Source organism: Sinohyriopsis cumingii, chromosome 2 (genome assembly GCF_028554795.1).
Source record: "Sinohyriopsis cumingii isolate HCF-2022 chromosome 2, ASM2855479v2, whole genome shotgun sequence".
Lineage (NCBI taxonomy): Eukaryota > Metazoa > Mollusca > Bivalvia > Unionida > Unionidae > Sinohyriopsis > Sinohyriopsis cumingii.
This window is the reverse complement of record NC_142962.1, coordinates 29,082,129-29,098,948: the sequence shown is the minus strand read 5'-3', so window position 1 is coordinate 29,098,948 and position 16,820 is coordinate 29,082,129. Positions and strand designations below refer to the sequence as shown.

General features: G+C 36.8%; 1 protein-coding gene across 1 annotated transcript in view; it reads left to right on the top strand.

Moving 5' to 3' along the window:
* The first annotated feature begins 12,405 nt into the window (after positions 1-12,405).
* LOC149804537 (uncharacterized) overlaps positions 12,406-16,820 on the top strand; it is a 55,264-nt gene continuing 50,849 nt past the window's right edge. The window contains exon 1 of the mRNA XM_089941306.1: positions 12,406-14,186. Coding sequence (XP_089797432.1) covers positions 13,925-14,186 — 262 coding nt within the window. The 5' untranslated portion in view covers positions 12,406-13,924. The remainder of the gene's footprint in view (positions 14,187-16,820) is intronic.

Below are 16,820 nucleotides of genomic sequence, written 5' to 3'. Positions count from 1 at the left end.
TAAAGTGACTTATACCTAAATTTATTGCATCCCAATGCAGTGAGTAGGTAAAGTGACTTATACCTAAATTTATTGCATCCCAGTGCAGTGAGTAGGTAAAGTGACTTATACCTAAATTTTATTCTATCACAATGCAGTGAGTAGGTAAAGTGACTTATACCTAAATTTATTGCATCCCAGTGCAGTGAGTAGGTAAAGTGACTTATACCTAAATTTATTGCATACCGATGCAGTGAGGAAATAAAGTATCTTATATATCTTATACATAAGTTTATTGTATTTCAATGCAATCCGGAGGCCCATATCTAACTTTATTGTATTTCGATGCAGTCCGGAGGCCCATATCTAAATTTATTGCATTTCGATGGAATCCGGAGGCCCATATCTAAATTTATTGTATTTCGATGCAGTCCGGAGGCCCATATCTAAATTTATTGTATTTCGATGGAATCCGGAGGCCCATATCTAAATTTATTGTATTTCGATGCAGTCCGGAGGCCCATATCTAAATTTATTGTATTTCGATGCAGTCCGGAGGCCCATATCTAAATCTATTGTATTTCGATGCAATCCGGAGGCCCATATCTAAGTTTATTGTATTTCGATGCAATCCGGAGGCCCATATCTAAATTTATTGTATTTCGATGCAGTGATGAGGTAAAGTGACTTTATGCATAAGTTTATTGTCTTTCAATGCATTCAATGCAGTGAGAGAAAGAGAAAGTGATTTATTATATGATTATCGTACTTTGATGAAATATTTGCATACCAACGTAACTTCCCGACCATATAGGAATTTGTACACCATCTTAATATTGTAAACCAAAGGCCGAATCTTGAGCTAAGCGTAGACAAGCACATTTTTGGGTCATCAAATATTCCTCAGTAGTGTTCAAATAGAGTTTTTACCACCCACTTCAGACCCTGACTTGTCACCAAGGCCGCTATCCCTCATGACTGGTCAAGCAAGCCACATACAATGTGCAACCAGTGGATGCTTAAACCACGAAAGTGGTCAAAAGCAAGGTTCTTGAGGTTGTGTACGGTATCATTGTGAATCAATGGCATGCAGCATCTACTGGATCGATCAATACTTCCCAGTCTATATAGAGCTTGCTACATGATTAAATCATCCACATCTGACGCAGACTTTACCAAAAATAATCGATCTTACGTGACTTAAATTCAAATAGAGATTAACTATTACGATTAAATCTACAACCGGTTCGAACAACTTTGCAAATATCGAAAAATAACTGACATATTTCAAGTGAAAGAGCTGGAATTATCCGGTTGGCCTACGATTACTCTATATGCTTACCATTTTACGAGGTATAAAGAGTAATGGCGTATTATTTTATATTAGCTTACAAGGGAAGGGGACCATTTCGTGTTTTTCCAAAAGATTTTTTAAAACTGTTTACACAGTTTTCACTTACTTTCTCAACACAGGCCACAGACATGACAACTAACGCGCCGTACTCTACGACACTGATTTGAATTCACGTTTCGGACCAAACTGATCTTATTAAGTAGTAAACCTAACGAGTCTATCTGAACAAAATGTGAAAAGTGAAAGTCAGTTTCATGAGTAAGGTCGACATCAGTAATGGACACGTGGCACACGCATACTCTTTAAATCGTATCTAACACTGATATTGACCGCGCACGTTAGTTGACTGTAAAACCGCACATGGATCATGCTTACAATTAGTGGCGTGCCAAAAGGTCAAAAATCTAATTCAAAAAGCACAGCTTGGACGGAGAAATCTGCTTTTTATATTAAAGATTTACTGCGGTACATAATGACAAAAATTCAGATTGACGCTGAACATATTTTGAAGGAGTTTTTTGAGATCTCTAGAAATGACATCAAACTACCAAGCGACTGGAATATAAAGTATGTAGCAGGGAAACTTCGATAACTGTATCGTTTGAGTGTATCATATTCATTTATTAATGAAACTCAGAGATGTTATATGTGTATTCAAAGACATATTGAAACACATTGATAAATTATTAATTTGTTAGTGACCTTATAAATGGAACAACATAAACTAGGTCAGGTCTATGTAGAAAGTAAAAACAAAATAAATGTACAGGAAAAAGCAGAGTCGGAAAAGAGGAATAAATCGCCCACTGTGCCTCAAGTTTTGGATGATGTTATAGAATTTTCTAGCTGTAATGATACAGATATCCAAGGGCACATCAATTAAACAGAAGAGAAGCGGCCCCAGCACAAAAGGAAATTAGTAATGTCTATTGCTAAATTTGAAAAATCCCCCCCACCCAAAAAAAAAATAATATGAAATTAACAAGACGTTTGATATTGGGTACGTACGACAGTCTGACACAATTCGTGTTGTCACTGTAATTCAATAATGAATTATTTGTGGTTATTAAGGCGGGCTCCTTTCTGAAAGATATTTGATCTAACGCTGAAAAAGGAATTTCGCTATGAGAACCCTGAAACAAGCATACTTAATTATAAGGAACAGTTGAGTTTATTTGGGCCGAGATGAACTTCGAACACATTCTAGTGAGTTTATGGACTTATTTGGTAAAGAGCATTCAGATCACGCGCGGGTTTATTTACAAGGTTGTGCTCACTATCAATTAAATAAGCGCGCGCGCACACACACACACACACACACACACACACATATACATACATACATATATATATATATATATATATATATATATATATATATATATATATATATATATATATATATATATATATATATATATATATATATATATATATATATATATATATATATATATATATGTATCTGTGTGTGTGTCTGTGTGTGTGTGTGTGTGTGTTACTGCATTTGTATGGGAAAAAATGAACGAGGTTTTTGGATGAAATACTGCACGATCTTGGGAGTGAAGTCTATCTATCCGGCAAAACTGAATGTATACCGTATTCCAAACTAAATACACAAGCGCAGATTCATCATTACAAAATAACAACATTACCAATGGGCTCATAACTCCCCCCGGATAAATTTGAACTTAGTCGCGCGCTTGACATAATTTTAGAAAGAAAAGACGTTTTGGTCTACTTAAAATTGAAATTTGGAGTCATATTGTGAATGAATGCGCATTGCAACAACTTTTCCATTTCATCTGGAATGAATAGATTTTTGTATTTTTGTCGATTCTACGAAATTTCTTGATTATGGACTGGATTCATCTGTACAAATTCTACATGAAATACATCGGATTGAAGCAGTGAGGGAGAATCATGTTGACATCTGCAAGTGTGTTTCTGTTCTGTCATTGAATATTTGAAATCATAATGTGGGAAAAATATGAAGTCTTTCAATTGCAATTATCAAAAAGACACTATGGAATTTAATATTTATTTCATTTTGAATGCAGTAAGGAGGATGTAATTGCACTTGGAATATAGTCGAAATTACAGTACAATTTCGAAATGTGTAATCAAGCTTGAGAACCCATGACATGGCTCATGTAATTCGGATTTGCAGAACTAACAAAGTTCATTTTGAGGAAGTTCACGATGTAAAACTAAGTATATTTTTTGCCATTCTTATTACCAGCTAAAGGAGACGGTTTATGCCTTGTCACTTGCATGTTATTTGTAGGCACCCAGCAATTTTATGAAATTTGGCGTCTATTGTTAAACTAAACTTGAAACATTGTATCACAAAAGTTAACGTGGAATGTAGCACAACAGCTGGTATGTGGCAGTCCACGAAGCATCTGCTTTAGTTCATTCATAACCAGATTTAATTAACAAAACGTAAAGGGCCTAACACGTGAATCTATATGATTTGTTTACAAATCAAAAGTGCTGGCGTCGGCGTCCATTGTTCGTTTACATTAGAAAGTAGTGCCTTTATGAGTACAATATGAATTGTGCGCGCGAGTTCAATATCGTAAAATACTGCATATATATATATATATATATATATATATATATATATATATATATATATAATTCCAATCTGTATGAATTTACTGCGTTTTCTACGCTTTGATTGGATGCAAATGGTCACGTGATACTGATCTGGAATTTTTTACACATCGATAAATTCTGCGAACTACTTTTGGTTCCATGCTACCAGATCATTTGATGTGAAGTTTTATTTTTTATATCAACGCCTTACACCTTAATAACAATAACAACAAGCTCCCACCCACCCACTCATGTGATTTCCGATCAAAAATGACAAGCCACAGCTTAAAATCGGTCATAAGAAGTTAAAACAATGTAATTACACAGACCTTCCTGCACTCCAACACTCATCCCTTTTGCCGAAGAAGGCATATTGTAGGCTTTATAAGCCAATATTCGTAAATTATTGCATTTTATCTACACAGCATGTTACAGCAGAGGTTATTAAAGGTCAGGGTCATATGTCAACCAAGGGATGTCACAGTGGCGTCGCTAGGGGGGTGCGGACCGCACCGGGTGACACCATCTCAGAGGGGTGACACCAAAATGAAAAATTGCAAATTTTACAGAGCACACACTGCTCCGTCTAGTCGGATTTCATAAGCGGATAACCGATCATAGTTAAATACATGACTAGCAGGCACAGCAGTGGCGTCGCTAGGGGGATGCGGGGGGTGCGGACTGCACTGGGTGACACCATCAGAGGGGGTGACACCAAAATGACATTACTAAGGATTCTGTATGGTCTGTTACGGAAGGAGGACCATGGGGGTGACACCATGAGCTACCGCACTGGGTGACATCAAACCCGAGTGACGCCACTGGTCACTAAAAATGGACACGATTTTGCTTTTGAAAGATCGAAATGCGTAGAAAGTAACAACGACGTTGCTATAACAACACGTGCCATAATCAAGCGTAATTTTCAAAAAAAAGGAATATTCCTAGTTTAACAGCAACAACCATGTTTTATATATTAAAATAATGATCATAACAGTATATCACTGGCATGACCCGCTATGACATTCTACCCAGTATCACTGTATAAAGAATCGATGAATCCTGGCTAGCTAAGATAGGGCTATGTATTCTATCGCAGTTGAGAGGCTAATGAAAGAAAACTTCGATGTACATTAAAGTGAATGTTTTGTTGGTTAAATCTCCTGATCTGATGTTAGGAAGGAAACAAATTGGAATTATAAGGATTAAATGATCATGGTTGAGTATTTATCGATTTGTAAATTTTACCTAATCACTCACAAAGTTTACATAAAGTCCTTCGGACTTTATTTACTTTGTGAGTGACTAGGTAAAATTTACACAGTGATAAATACTCAACCATGATCATTTAATCCTATAATAAAGCTCAATGGTATTGGGAAGGAACAAATACAAAGACGCATATTTTGGAAAATATGAACTATGCGGCAGAACATGCCACTATGAATACTATAAAACACATATGCAAGAGTTACGCACTTGTCTACGTGCTCGACCATGTCTTAAAGGAGACATCGGAGTCAAATCACGTAATCAACTCTGCCGACTATGTTGATCTGTTAGTGAACATTATCAGGTGCATAAAACACAGGCACTAGTGACTGCACAGATGCTTATAATTGCACAGCATGATACAGAAACAAATGCCATATTAGCTAGGATCAAAGCAAATGCAGTTTCTGATTCTGATAGAGCACCATAACTAATTGACGTTATTGACGGATTTCTAAATTAGAGTGGTTTCCCTTACATAAGCTAGCCTACCATTCTTGAGCTGAAGCAAATCGTACATCATATAATAAAAATACCAAGCCGTATGCGAAAAGCTGACATACTTGAGATATTAGACGCGTTTGCACAAAACGGTCGTCATATTGAGGAAAAAGAACACAGTCGTCGAATTAAGGACCAACGGCAACTTCTTGCATTTGCTATTGCTACCAAAGTTGCTGCTTATGTCATGACCTATTACAGCGATCACATGTACGTGAATTCAAATTTCACAAGTGTATTGGTGAGTTATAAAATCATGTGTCAATTATCACACCCAAATATAAACCATGCAAAGACGCTCGGCATATGTTAACAAATATGGTTCCTGGAATCACATCAGTGTTACAAACCTTTACCTCTCTGGAGTTAAAACAGACATTGGCCTTAATGTTCATCTAGTTATGCTGTTTAGTTGCAATGTAGGAAAGATTTAAATCTATTACACCGAGGATTCACAGCGATGCCGTACAATCCTGAACTGTAAGGACACCCGCGCGATCAGTGTTGAAATTGACAATGGCATTGAAACGATTCTAGAAACGTTGTAAAATACACCAATACAGAATCGGGATGGACTATCAGTAGATGTGATCATGTCGACGTGCATATCTCACTTATCACCCCTTTCGTGGATCTAGTTATAATCCAGCACGATAGTAGGTCCCGCCAAGGTCAGATATAAACTTAAGGAATTTTGAAAATCGATGTTTAGAGTGGACTATTTTGTCAGCGTAATATCTGGCTAATGATAACCAATACTCAGCTTTGGTAATATCGAATTCCCCATGCAGGTCCAAAAATTCACACTGAACAAATCTGAAACACTTAACCTGGAATCACAGTTAATGTGTTCGTTCACTTATGATAAAGGCTTTGATCTGTTCGCACTATCCCCACATGGACAACATGGAAGAATCCTGATTGACTTCTTGCTGCTGAGAGAAATGAAAGAAACATAATCAGTATTGCGCTACGTATGGATCAAATATCTTGCTCGGTTGCTTAATCGACATAGCAAGCACAAGGGTAAGAATATCCATGTTGGCGTTGCATGCAAGTAAATTAATACCCAACAACTGCTCACCGACCATGACTTTTACTGTGATGGGATCAGTGAAAAATCGCAGCTGACAAAATTTTAATAACCGGGAAAAGATGTTCTAAAATTCACTGTGGTGCAACGAAAGATGAAAGTTCCTTATATCATCTACATGGAATTTGAATGTCTCAGCGTTGCAGTGGAAAGCTTTGCTTCCATCGAAAACTATAAAATAACACAACTCGCTGACCAGCAACAAAGCGGATTTTGTTATATAGCAGTTCGGTGTGACGGGCATACTGAACCACCAATGTTGTATCATAGCAAGGACAATGTTGAGGTGTTTCTTAAATCACTCGAGGTTACAGCGATATCGATTCGACAACAGATATATTCACCCGCTAACTTGAATATGACTCGTGATAACATTTGTGAGTTTTCCGAAGCCACTGTTCACTGGATCTATGATAGTCCCTTTGCCAAAGGGCAAGGCTCTTCCATAGAAGTTGCTGTTCCAAAGTCCGTGATCACTATTACATCACTGGCGAGTAAAGAGGAGCAGCACACAACGTATGCAATCCACAGTTGAGAATTTACCCAAACAAAATAAAAATACCTGTAGCGCTTCATAACTTTCTTGGGTATGTTGGCCACTTAACAATGCAAGCGGTTGCCACGGAGTCAAACTGATTGATAAGCGTGATCCCCAACAGCATGAAAAATTATTGTGGGGACACATTAAAACTTTCACTGGCAAAATTAGTCGGAAATGTCCGTGTGTGCTTGTCTCAAACTCAGCTCATTCACTTTAAGGAGATCAAATAAAACAATACCTCAGTGACATGAAAGTTTTCCAAGTCAGAGGTGATACAAATGCAAAAGACCGTTGGAATACTTCCATTCCTTGTAGCGATCCCATCTATGTTAGCAGCAGCAGTTTCAGCGGTTGCAAAAGCTGTGATGTTTAGGGTTGTCGGAACAACATCAGGAATGGCGCTGGAAAAGGCTGTTGGCAGTCGTATAAAAAAGGAAAAATCCCTTGATTACCAGGAACAGGTCACCCAGTATAATCGAGCAGAGGTCTCCGATTACCCGGTCGCAAAAGATCACGTCGTTGACCAATCATGATTTACTAGCCATGGCATAATCAGTCAAACATTTTCATAGTGTCTTTATTCGAATTTAACTTGCATCGATGGTGCCACGCATTCGTGAAACCGGTATTGTCAACCTGGATTTGAAAACAAGACCTGACATTCATTGGGTTTCATTCGTGTAAACACCTCAACATTGTTTGTATTTTAACTAACATGACCGTGCACCAGGTTTTGAGGTTGTTAATTATTTAACAGACAACAGTCCTCTAACACTATTGTATTCAGCTATACCAGAACAAATTCGGTTGACTTGACTGGCCAATATGCGGTCCTCTTGTTGAAGCGTTGCGTGCACTTGCGAGAAGCTCAAAACCACAAACATTTATTGATTTCACATTCAAATAATATTAATACTGTACAAAATGCCTGTAAACATTTATGGCCCTTACTCTGCCGATGACACGGTGCTGATGTGGATCTGAGCCTGTTTGCCACCAAAGCGGATCTGTCTGAGTTTGCTGGCCGTGTAGTTGTTGGAGTACACTCAGGTGAGATTGTGATTATTGAAGATCAAGCTGGTAAATGTAAAGCGTCTATTGTTGAGATTCAATGTCGTATTGTCAAGTTGAGAGACGCTGTAGCAAAGAATTTGGTTCAAGTCACTGAAAACGGTGGAATCAAATAAGCTGGTGTGTAGATGGATTATATCAAAGAGTATGTGTGCTAGTAATGCAACAACAAAACAATACGTGGATTGCAGGCGTACCCCCACCTCCACGAGTTATAACGTCATAGTTCCAAGCTCAAGTAATATTAACCAAAAAAGGAGAGGAAAACACGGACTTATTATTTTCACAAATGACCGACTATTTTCTATCCTGATGAATGTATCTTTGATATACCTATATCTCACATTTTGAAGGTGTGCGAGTCCGGATCATACTTGTTTATCATAACCGGAAGTCAATGTGTGCGGGTTACAAAGGTACTGTTGATAAATGGTCACAAATATCTTGGCTTTTTGAATACTACTTCTTCATTTACCAAGGATCGTTCGTGGATTTGGTATATTCAGGTTACTCAGTAATTATAGGTTACTGCATTTGTATGGGAAAATATGAACGAGTTTTTTGGATGGAATACTGTACGACCTTGGGAGTGCAGTATATCCATCCGACAAAACGAGTTCATATTTTCCCATACAAATGCAGTAACCTTTTTTATTATATGCTCATTTTATTTTCTAACTAAGGCTTAATTTTATAAACAAAATACACTACAAGAAACAACGTAAATGAATGTATGCCGTATTCCAAACTAAATACACAAGCGCATATTCATCATTACACAACTCCAACATTATTACTGCGCACATAACTCCGCCCAGATAAATTTGAACTTAGTGGCGCGCTCGACATAACTTTCGAAAGAAAATGGCGTGTCTAGTTAAAATTGAAATTTGGAGTCATATTGTGAATGAATGTGCATTGCAACAACTTTTCCATTTGACTGGAATGAAAAGATTTTGGTATTTTGTTTTTTTTCGATTCTACGAAATTTCGTGATTATGGACTGGATTTAATTGTGACAAATCCACATAAAATGCATGGGATTGAATAAGCTAGGGAGAGGCGTGTTGACATCTGCAGAAGTGTTTCTGTGTCTGTCATTGAATGTTTGAAATCATAATGTGGGAAAAATATGAAGTCTTTCAATTGCAATTATCAAAAAGACGCTATGGAATTTAATACTTATTTCATTTTGAGTGCAGTAAGGAGGATGTAATTGCACTTATCATCGAAATTACAGTACAATTTCGAAATGTGTAATGAAGATTAAGAACTTATGACATGGCTCATGTAATTCGGATTTGCAGAACTAAAAAAGTACATTTTGAGGAAATTCAGGATGTAAAACTGTAAGTATATTTTTTGCCATTCTTATCACCAGCTAAAGAAGACAGTATATGACTTGTCACTTGTATGTTGTAAGGACATTTTCTTGCGTCTGTTGTATACTGTAGCTAGCCTAAATCCGAAACATTGTATCAGCGCGGAATGTGCCAAAGCAGCCGGTATGTGGCAGGCCATGAAACATCTGTTTTAGTTCATTCAGAAACAAATTTAAACAACCACAACGTAAAGTGCCTCTTACGCGAGTGTACATGATTGTTTACAAATCAAAAGTGCTGGCGTCTGCGTCCAGTGTTTGTTTACAATAGAAAGTAGTTCCTTTATGCACGTGAATGTTATATGTGTATTGGCGCGCGGGTTCAATATCGGGTAATACTGCACGATTCTGACAATGTAATGTTAACGGAGGAAAAAATGAGCATATAATAACTCATATTATTTACGACATAACATGCGCTGCTGCAATAGAAAGGCATGACTAAAAACCAACTGTAAAGACTTTTTTTTCCTGTTCTACTAAAATAAAACCAACTGTAAGGACTTTCTTTTTCAGTTATGCTAAAATAAGAGCCAAAATTCAGCTGTCTTACACTCATTTTTGGTGATCAAGAACTTGCAGTCTTACACCCATTTATCGGTGATCAAGAATTCGCAGTCTTACACCCAATTATCGGTGATCAAGAACTGGCTATCCTACACCCATTATCGGTCAACAATAATTAGTCCTCCATTGGTCATCAAAAATTAGCTGTCCTACATCCGTTATCGGTCATCAAGATTTAACTTTCATGCTGGCCTTCTCGATGATTCATTTAAATTCACAAATCTGTTCACGTCGTTTCTCGAAATGCTTTGCTTAGTAATAGATTTCTGTTATATTTGCAGAGTGTTTTCTGCAATGTTTATATAGTGCTTTCTGTTATAGTTTTATAGTATTTATTCTAATATTTATAAAGTGTTTCTTGTTATATTATTATAGCGTTTTCTTCAATACTTAAATAGCAATTACTGATGAGTTCTAACACAGTTTACTGAAATATTGGAAGATTTGTGTTGTTGTTGTTGTTGTCGTTGTGATAGTCATTGATGACTTTGCTCTGTTTTGTACTGATTTTAGTAACCGTTTAAAATTATTTGCACATTAAGAACTTTAGTTCAGGGTTCCTGTGCCACAAAACATCTGAACTTGCCTTCCTTAAATTGAGGTTTTTAAAATGATATGTTTTTTTATTGGTTTTTTTTTTGGGTAACTATGACTTTGTTTTGAAGAAAATGCAACAGACGCCATGAATTAAAATATTCACGATGTCTTGAATTCTCCTGAAAAAATGATTGTTTTTTCCTGTTGAAAATCTGAGTTTTCCTCAGTGTTGGCGAATGCATGAACATTTTCCTTTAAGAATAAGAGTCTCGGGTGTACAATTTTAAATGTAACGAGTAACTAAATAAAATGACTCCCAGGTGAGCACTGTTAAATATATAGATTAACCTAATAAAATGACTCCCATGTGTGCAATATTAAATCTGTAGAGTAACTTAATAAAACGACTCAAAGGTGTGCAATTTTATATATATAGAGTAACTTAATAAAATGAATCTAAGGTGTGTAATTGTATATCTAAAGAGTAATCAAATAAAATAACTCCCAGGTGTGCAATTTTAAATCTATAGAGTAACTTAATAAAATGACTCCCAGGTGTGCAATTTTACATCTATAGAGCAATTTTCGTTGTTCTACTGCTAAACCGTGGCTTCAGTTTTAAAGATCATAAATAGTATCATAATAGTATCATAAATAGTAGCATAAATAGTATCATAAATAGTACTATAAATAGTATCATCAATAGAATGCCTTACAGTCTATGTCCAGACTTAAGACATTTGATTGGCTAAATTTCAGTAGGACTTCAAATTTCAATTATCAGACTTATTCATTCTAGACTTCGGTCTAAATCCAGGTTTGAATTCTGTACCTGAAATCCATACCAGGTTTTCATTTCAATATTTGTTTCTTAAAACATTTCCCATTCATATAGCTGAGTTTTATTTATTTTATGATATTTTGTTTAGAAGTTTAACTGACGTAAGTAATACCTACACTCTAACTTATTTTGGGGTAACTCGGGAGACTCAGCAAATGTGAACTCATTTCCCAACACAAAATCGTACCCCAGACAATTACCGGTATAATTGCCTAGTCTACCATTGGCTAGGACCTATTACCACACAATATAGATCATTTATATTTATCTAGGATTGGTTTTTCTTTATGCACACGCAAAATTGCGTCACCCTTTGACCGACCTTTCTGAAAAATGTATAAAGCTAAAACGAGTAGATTATTGCAGCCATTGTGTCGTATCTCAAGTTAGTCTTCATGTTTGGAATGAGGTATCAATCATTTTACTTTTAATGTACAGTAACAATCAATCAGGAGGACGTCAATTTTGCTTCAGTTATGTTTCCAAGGTCTGGCATGCATTCATTTAGTGTTGGGAAATATAATCTGTTGCTATATTTGTTTTTCATCAAAACAACTCCTATGAAAACCAAACATGTACCACTAACATTCAGTCTATAAGCGACACCTGCCACTATGACCCAGTTTTAAGGATCGATAACTCATCACCAACACGCCCAACCGATTTCCATTGTACAGGCTGGAATGAAATTTGCATGGTCAAATGGACCGCCTGTGACTGGTAAGTTTTTCTTACTCGACCACTGCAAATGGTCAACTGGCCAATCATTACTTATATCGACCTCTATGATATAATTTCTGACAAAATTTCGTAGTATATGACTGCATCAAAAAGGGTGCTATTTTTATTACAGGTTATGCGACACTAAAACACTGCATGATGCTACTGCCCGTACAAGACTTCGATCAATTGTACAACATAGATGCTACACCTGTTTCAAGGGATACTTAGTAGTAACGCTAAGTAAAGTATTTACCTGCCACACAATACCAGTGGTATTATCAGTGGGTGAGTGTCAGAAAATGTATTCATGAAAGTCTTTTATGAATTATAGAATTATAAACCTTTTCACAAATTCAAGCATGTTTCCTCTACTGAAGTGAAAATGTACAGATGGACTATTTTGGCTATACTCGTACCAACTTTGATAACATCAACTCAGTTTGGTTAATTGGAGAGAATAGCACCATAGAATTCAACCGGTCAGTTGGTGATCAATATCAGACTCTACAAGACCCGAGCTATAGTGAGAGCTTTGAAGCCGACAAATACGTCAAAACTTTCCCAGTGCATTGTGTTGTGACATAAATCAATCAGTGAAAGCAGTATGATGCGCTGCGTCTGAGATAAGCCGATGTTTATGTTCCTCTGTAATATTATTCTGAGTCGTTCGGCAAAGTGGATATGAGTTACTACTTTCATAAAGGGGAAAAGAAAACCAACCAGAACCGGCAACCTAGCGGATGAAAAACAGGAACGTGTTTTGTCACACGACGACATGGGATCCGCTTAGTGGATAAATGAAGGAGCTCTGCGATAAGATCAATAAAAGCAATATACATCATCGCCACCATTGACATCATTACGATTGATCAGACGTCGTTCGTTGATCACTTAGAGTTAATCTCGGTTGGGTTGGCGCAGATTATTCAGGGACAAGGAATTCGATAGCAGTGACATAGGCTACGTCATCGTTACAACAGAAGGCAGATCAATATGTATATTTGAACAGGTCAGTTATGGAGCATTAGTGATGTCCAAGTGGACAAAAGCCTGACACGTACTTTACATACTGCAACAGATGAAGTGACACCCTCATTGGACTGCAGTATATATAGTGATACATATTGACTGAGTTTTCCAACTTACTTTGTGATCACAGTATCGCGATTGTGAAAGCTTTATTGTATTGAAGTTTCAACATCAGCACGTATTCTAATGGGAATACATTGCATTGAAATCTCTATTGCCACGGAGGCCGGGCTGTCATCCGTGTATTGTCAGCAGTTTGGCTTGTATACATCTGCTAATGTCCAAAGCTTCACTGATTACACCATACTCCTTCACCAAAAAGTCACAGAAATATAATCATTGTTTGAAAAACCGGCTTTTTGAAATGGAGACTTAAAACTGTCACACTATCACAGAATTACTGCTCTATTGTTTTATTTCTGCATATCGTGAAAATGCAGATTGTTTACAGTGGGGGCTCAACCCCCAATCCCTCTCCTAGAATGCAACGGAAACATAACTATGGAGGCTACGGAAGGCCCTTACTGCCTGGATATTTTCAAAGGACGTCAACCCCTCCTATTTCCCACAGAAGCAGCTCCCCTAAGGAGGAGAGAAGGGAGAATACGGACTCCTCCCTGAGGGATTCTATACCGGCCATGACACGGTCAGTGGCCATTACATGTCTTGTCTTCAATATCATCCTTCCAGGCCTCGGTAAGTATTGCTTGTATTTTTTTTTATATAAAATTCTACGTCAAACACCTATCTATCTATCTATATCTGTACATCTATACATTAAGGTTTCAACCATGGCAGAGAACAAGTATACCCCGATCATTACCACTATTGGTAGAAGAAGTAAAAGTAAGATATTTACGTTGAGTTCAAATTTGCAGTTACGCCCAATTCAGGCCACCTAAAGTACATATACACTGCGGCATGATCTAAAGGTAAATGGCTCGTACTCAGATTAAACACGAATTGAAAATATGTACGCGTCGTCTGCCAGCCATGACTAAGTATCACATTCTCATCGTTGTATTCATGGCACCAGCAGTTAAATAAATGAGGGAGAAAAAGAGAGTTGTGTCAACACACAGCAATATAACCATTGGATAGTCATATATATATATATATATATATATATATATATATATATATATATATATATATATATATATATATATATATAATTCTTGTTAAAAATTTTTTTTTGCTTTTTAATTTATTGCTTTTAAAAATGTATCCAATGTTGCAATTTGTAATTTAAAGGTAGACAAGATAAAGCGAGCTTATTGGTTCCATTCATTCATGTTGTTTACATTCTAAAGTAAACGTAATTTACTGACCTAAAGCCTTCATTACTGGCTGACTGACTCCAACACTTAGTTATTTACCAATTTATCAGCTGATCGGCTGGCTTGACGTCTTGTTACGAGCATACGTATTATTGTCGATTCTTCTACCTGGGCGATAAATGAATGAATGCCTGTAATAGATGTGAAGGCAAGGGCGAGATACTCAATCAAAACTTCAATAAGTAAGGCAATAAGGTTCATCTAAGATGAACAGAAATTGACGCCAGCAGATTATTCCATATTTTGCAACCGAAAAAAAAAAGGCTGGGTGATTTTAAGCAGCAAACCAACATGGAGGTTTAATAGAGTTATGTATACATCCGATCGCTTATTGTAAACAAACGCCAGTCTAAATATCATTATTAAAAACTGTAATGCGTCTGGCATTTGGTCATTCAACGTTTCAAATTAACCTAACTACGATGTTGATAAGACACAATGACATGCAGTTATTTCTTGGCCAAATGCAAAACGCTCACCTCTGTCTGCGCGGGTTCGAGTCTCGGGTTCAGCATATGTGGATATGTGAGAAAGCTTGCCAGTAGCTTCTCGTGAGTCGGTGGTTCTTTCTGGGGTTTTCCCGGGTTCTTCCTCCGCCATTAATACTGGCCGCCATGTATAGCCTATTGTGTGCTGAAAAATGGCGTTCAACCCTACAACAACAACAATGCAAGACGAATGTATGACAAGGTTATAGCCCTCTGTGCACTTTTGAAGTAAAGTGTTTACAGATTATTAAATCTATGTTAGTATTGCAAACTATACAATATTCAGATCGGAGCTGAATCTAAGCTACTTTGGGCCAACTCATTTCACTTAGTTAATGCGTTTTTAAATTTTGCATGGTTATGGACATCATAATCCTGAAAAACACCATACTAGTTTGCGAAAGTATATTTTGAACATTACAGCCCTAGATATTTTTTCTGTCTGCCCATGGCCGTCTTTCCTAAACAAAAAGCAAAGGATTTTGGCATGTTAATTTATACACCTTATGTATATTTACCACTCGTCTAAGTTTGTGATATTGCATTGTGTTTGTATATTTACCACTCGTCTAAGTTTGTGATATTGCATTGTGCTGACTTTGTCGCGTAAGATTGCTCCGCCTCAATCTCCGATCTTGGATGAAATGCGATGTCAGCATCATACAGAGTAAAATGCACAGAAGCACGGGGAATTATTAATCAGTAGATGGGTCATAGTGGTAGATAATGAAATGAATCCATGAAAGGTACAAGATTTTCTTGGAATTGTAGAACTGGGTAAAGTTGAATAAACCTTCAGGGCTTTATATTACAATTGTGTCGATGAAGACATATACTCAAGCACATTTCAGATTATTTTATATTAGCCTGAAGTTATGTTAACAGTTTTCGCTAATTCTAACCTGAGGCTTTCAGTCTGTGTCAAATTCAAATGTGAGACTGCCTCAAACCAGTCCAGAAATGAAAGAGAGGGAAGATTACTTGAAATTTACTGCAAATTCTTGTATTTCAAAGAGGCTTTTCATAAAAGTTTCAAAACCAGAAGAGTGTCAAGGATCACAGAGAACTCCTCAAAGAAATCTCAGAATGCAGGACATAAATGGGTAAAACAAAAGTATAGTCCATATAGTCCGTACAAATTACTATACCCCCATTTGGGTATTCTCTATAGTCCCTAAAAATTATACCTCCTTTTGGAGATTCTCTGTGGTCCCTAAAAGTATTATATTCCCTTGTGTGGATTCTCCATAGTTAATGTTAAAAAATTAAATCCCTTTTGGGGATTCTCTGTAGTCCCTAAAATTATTATATTCCCTTTTGGGGATTCTCTATAGGTCCTAAAATTATATTCCCATTTGGAGATTCTCTATAAGCCTCATCGCAAAAAGTTTGTTTTCTTTTTTATGCCTCGTGATATTCAGTCTTATCCTAGGAATGTGTTCAAGTACTAAAGCATTCTACAGGTACCTCGTGATATTCAGTCGCATTCTAGCGTGTATGAA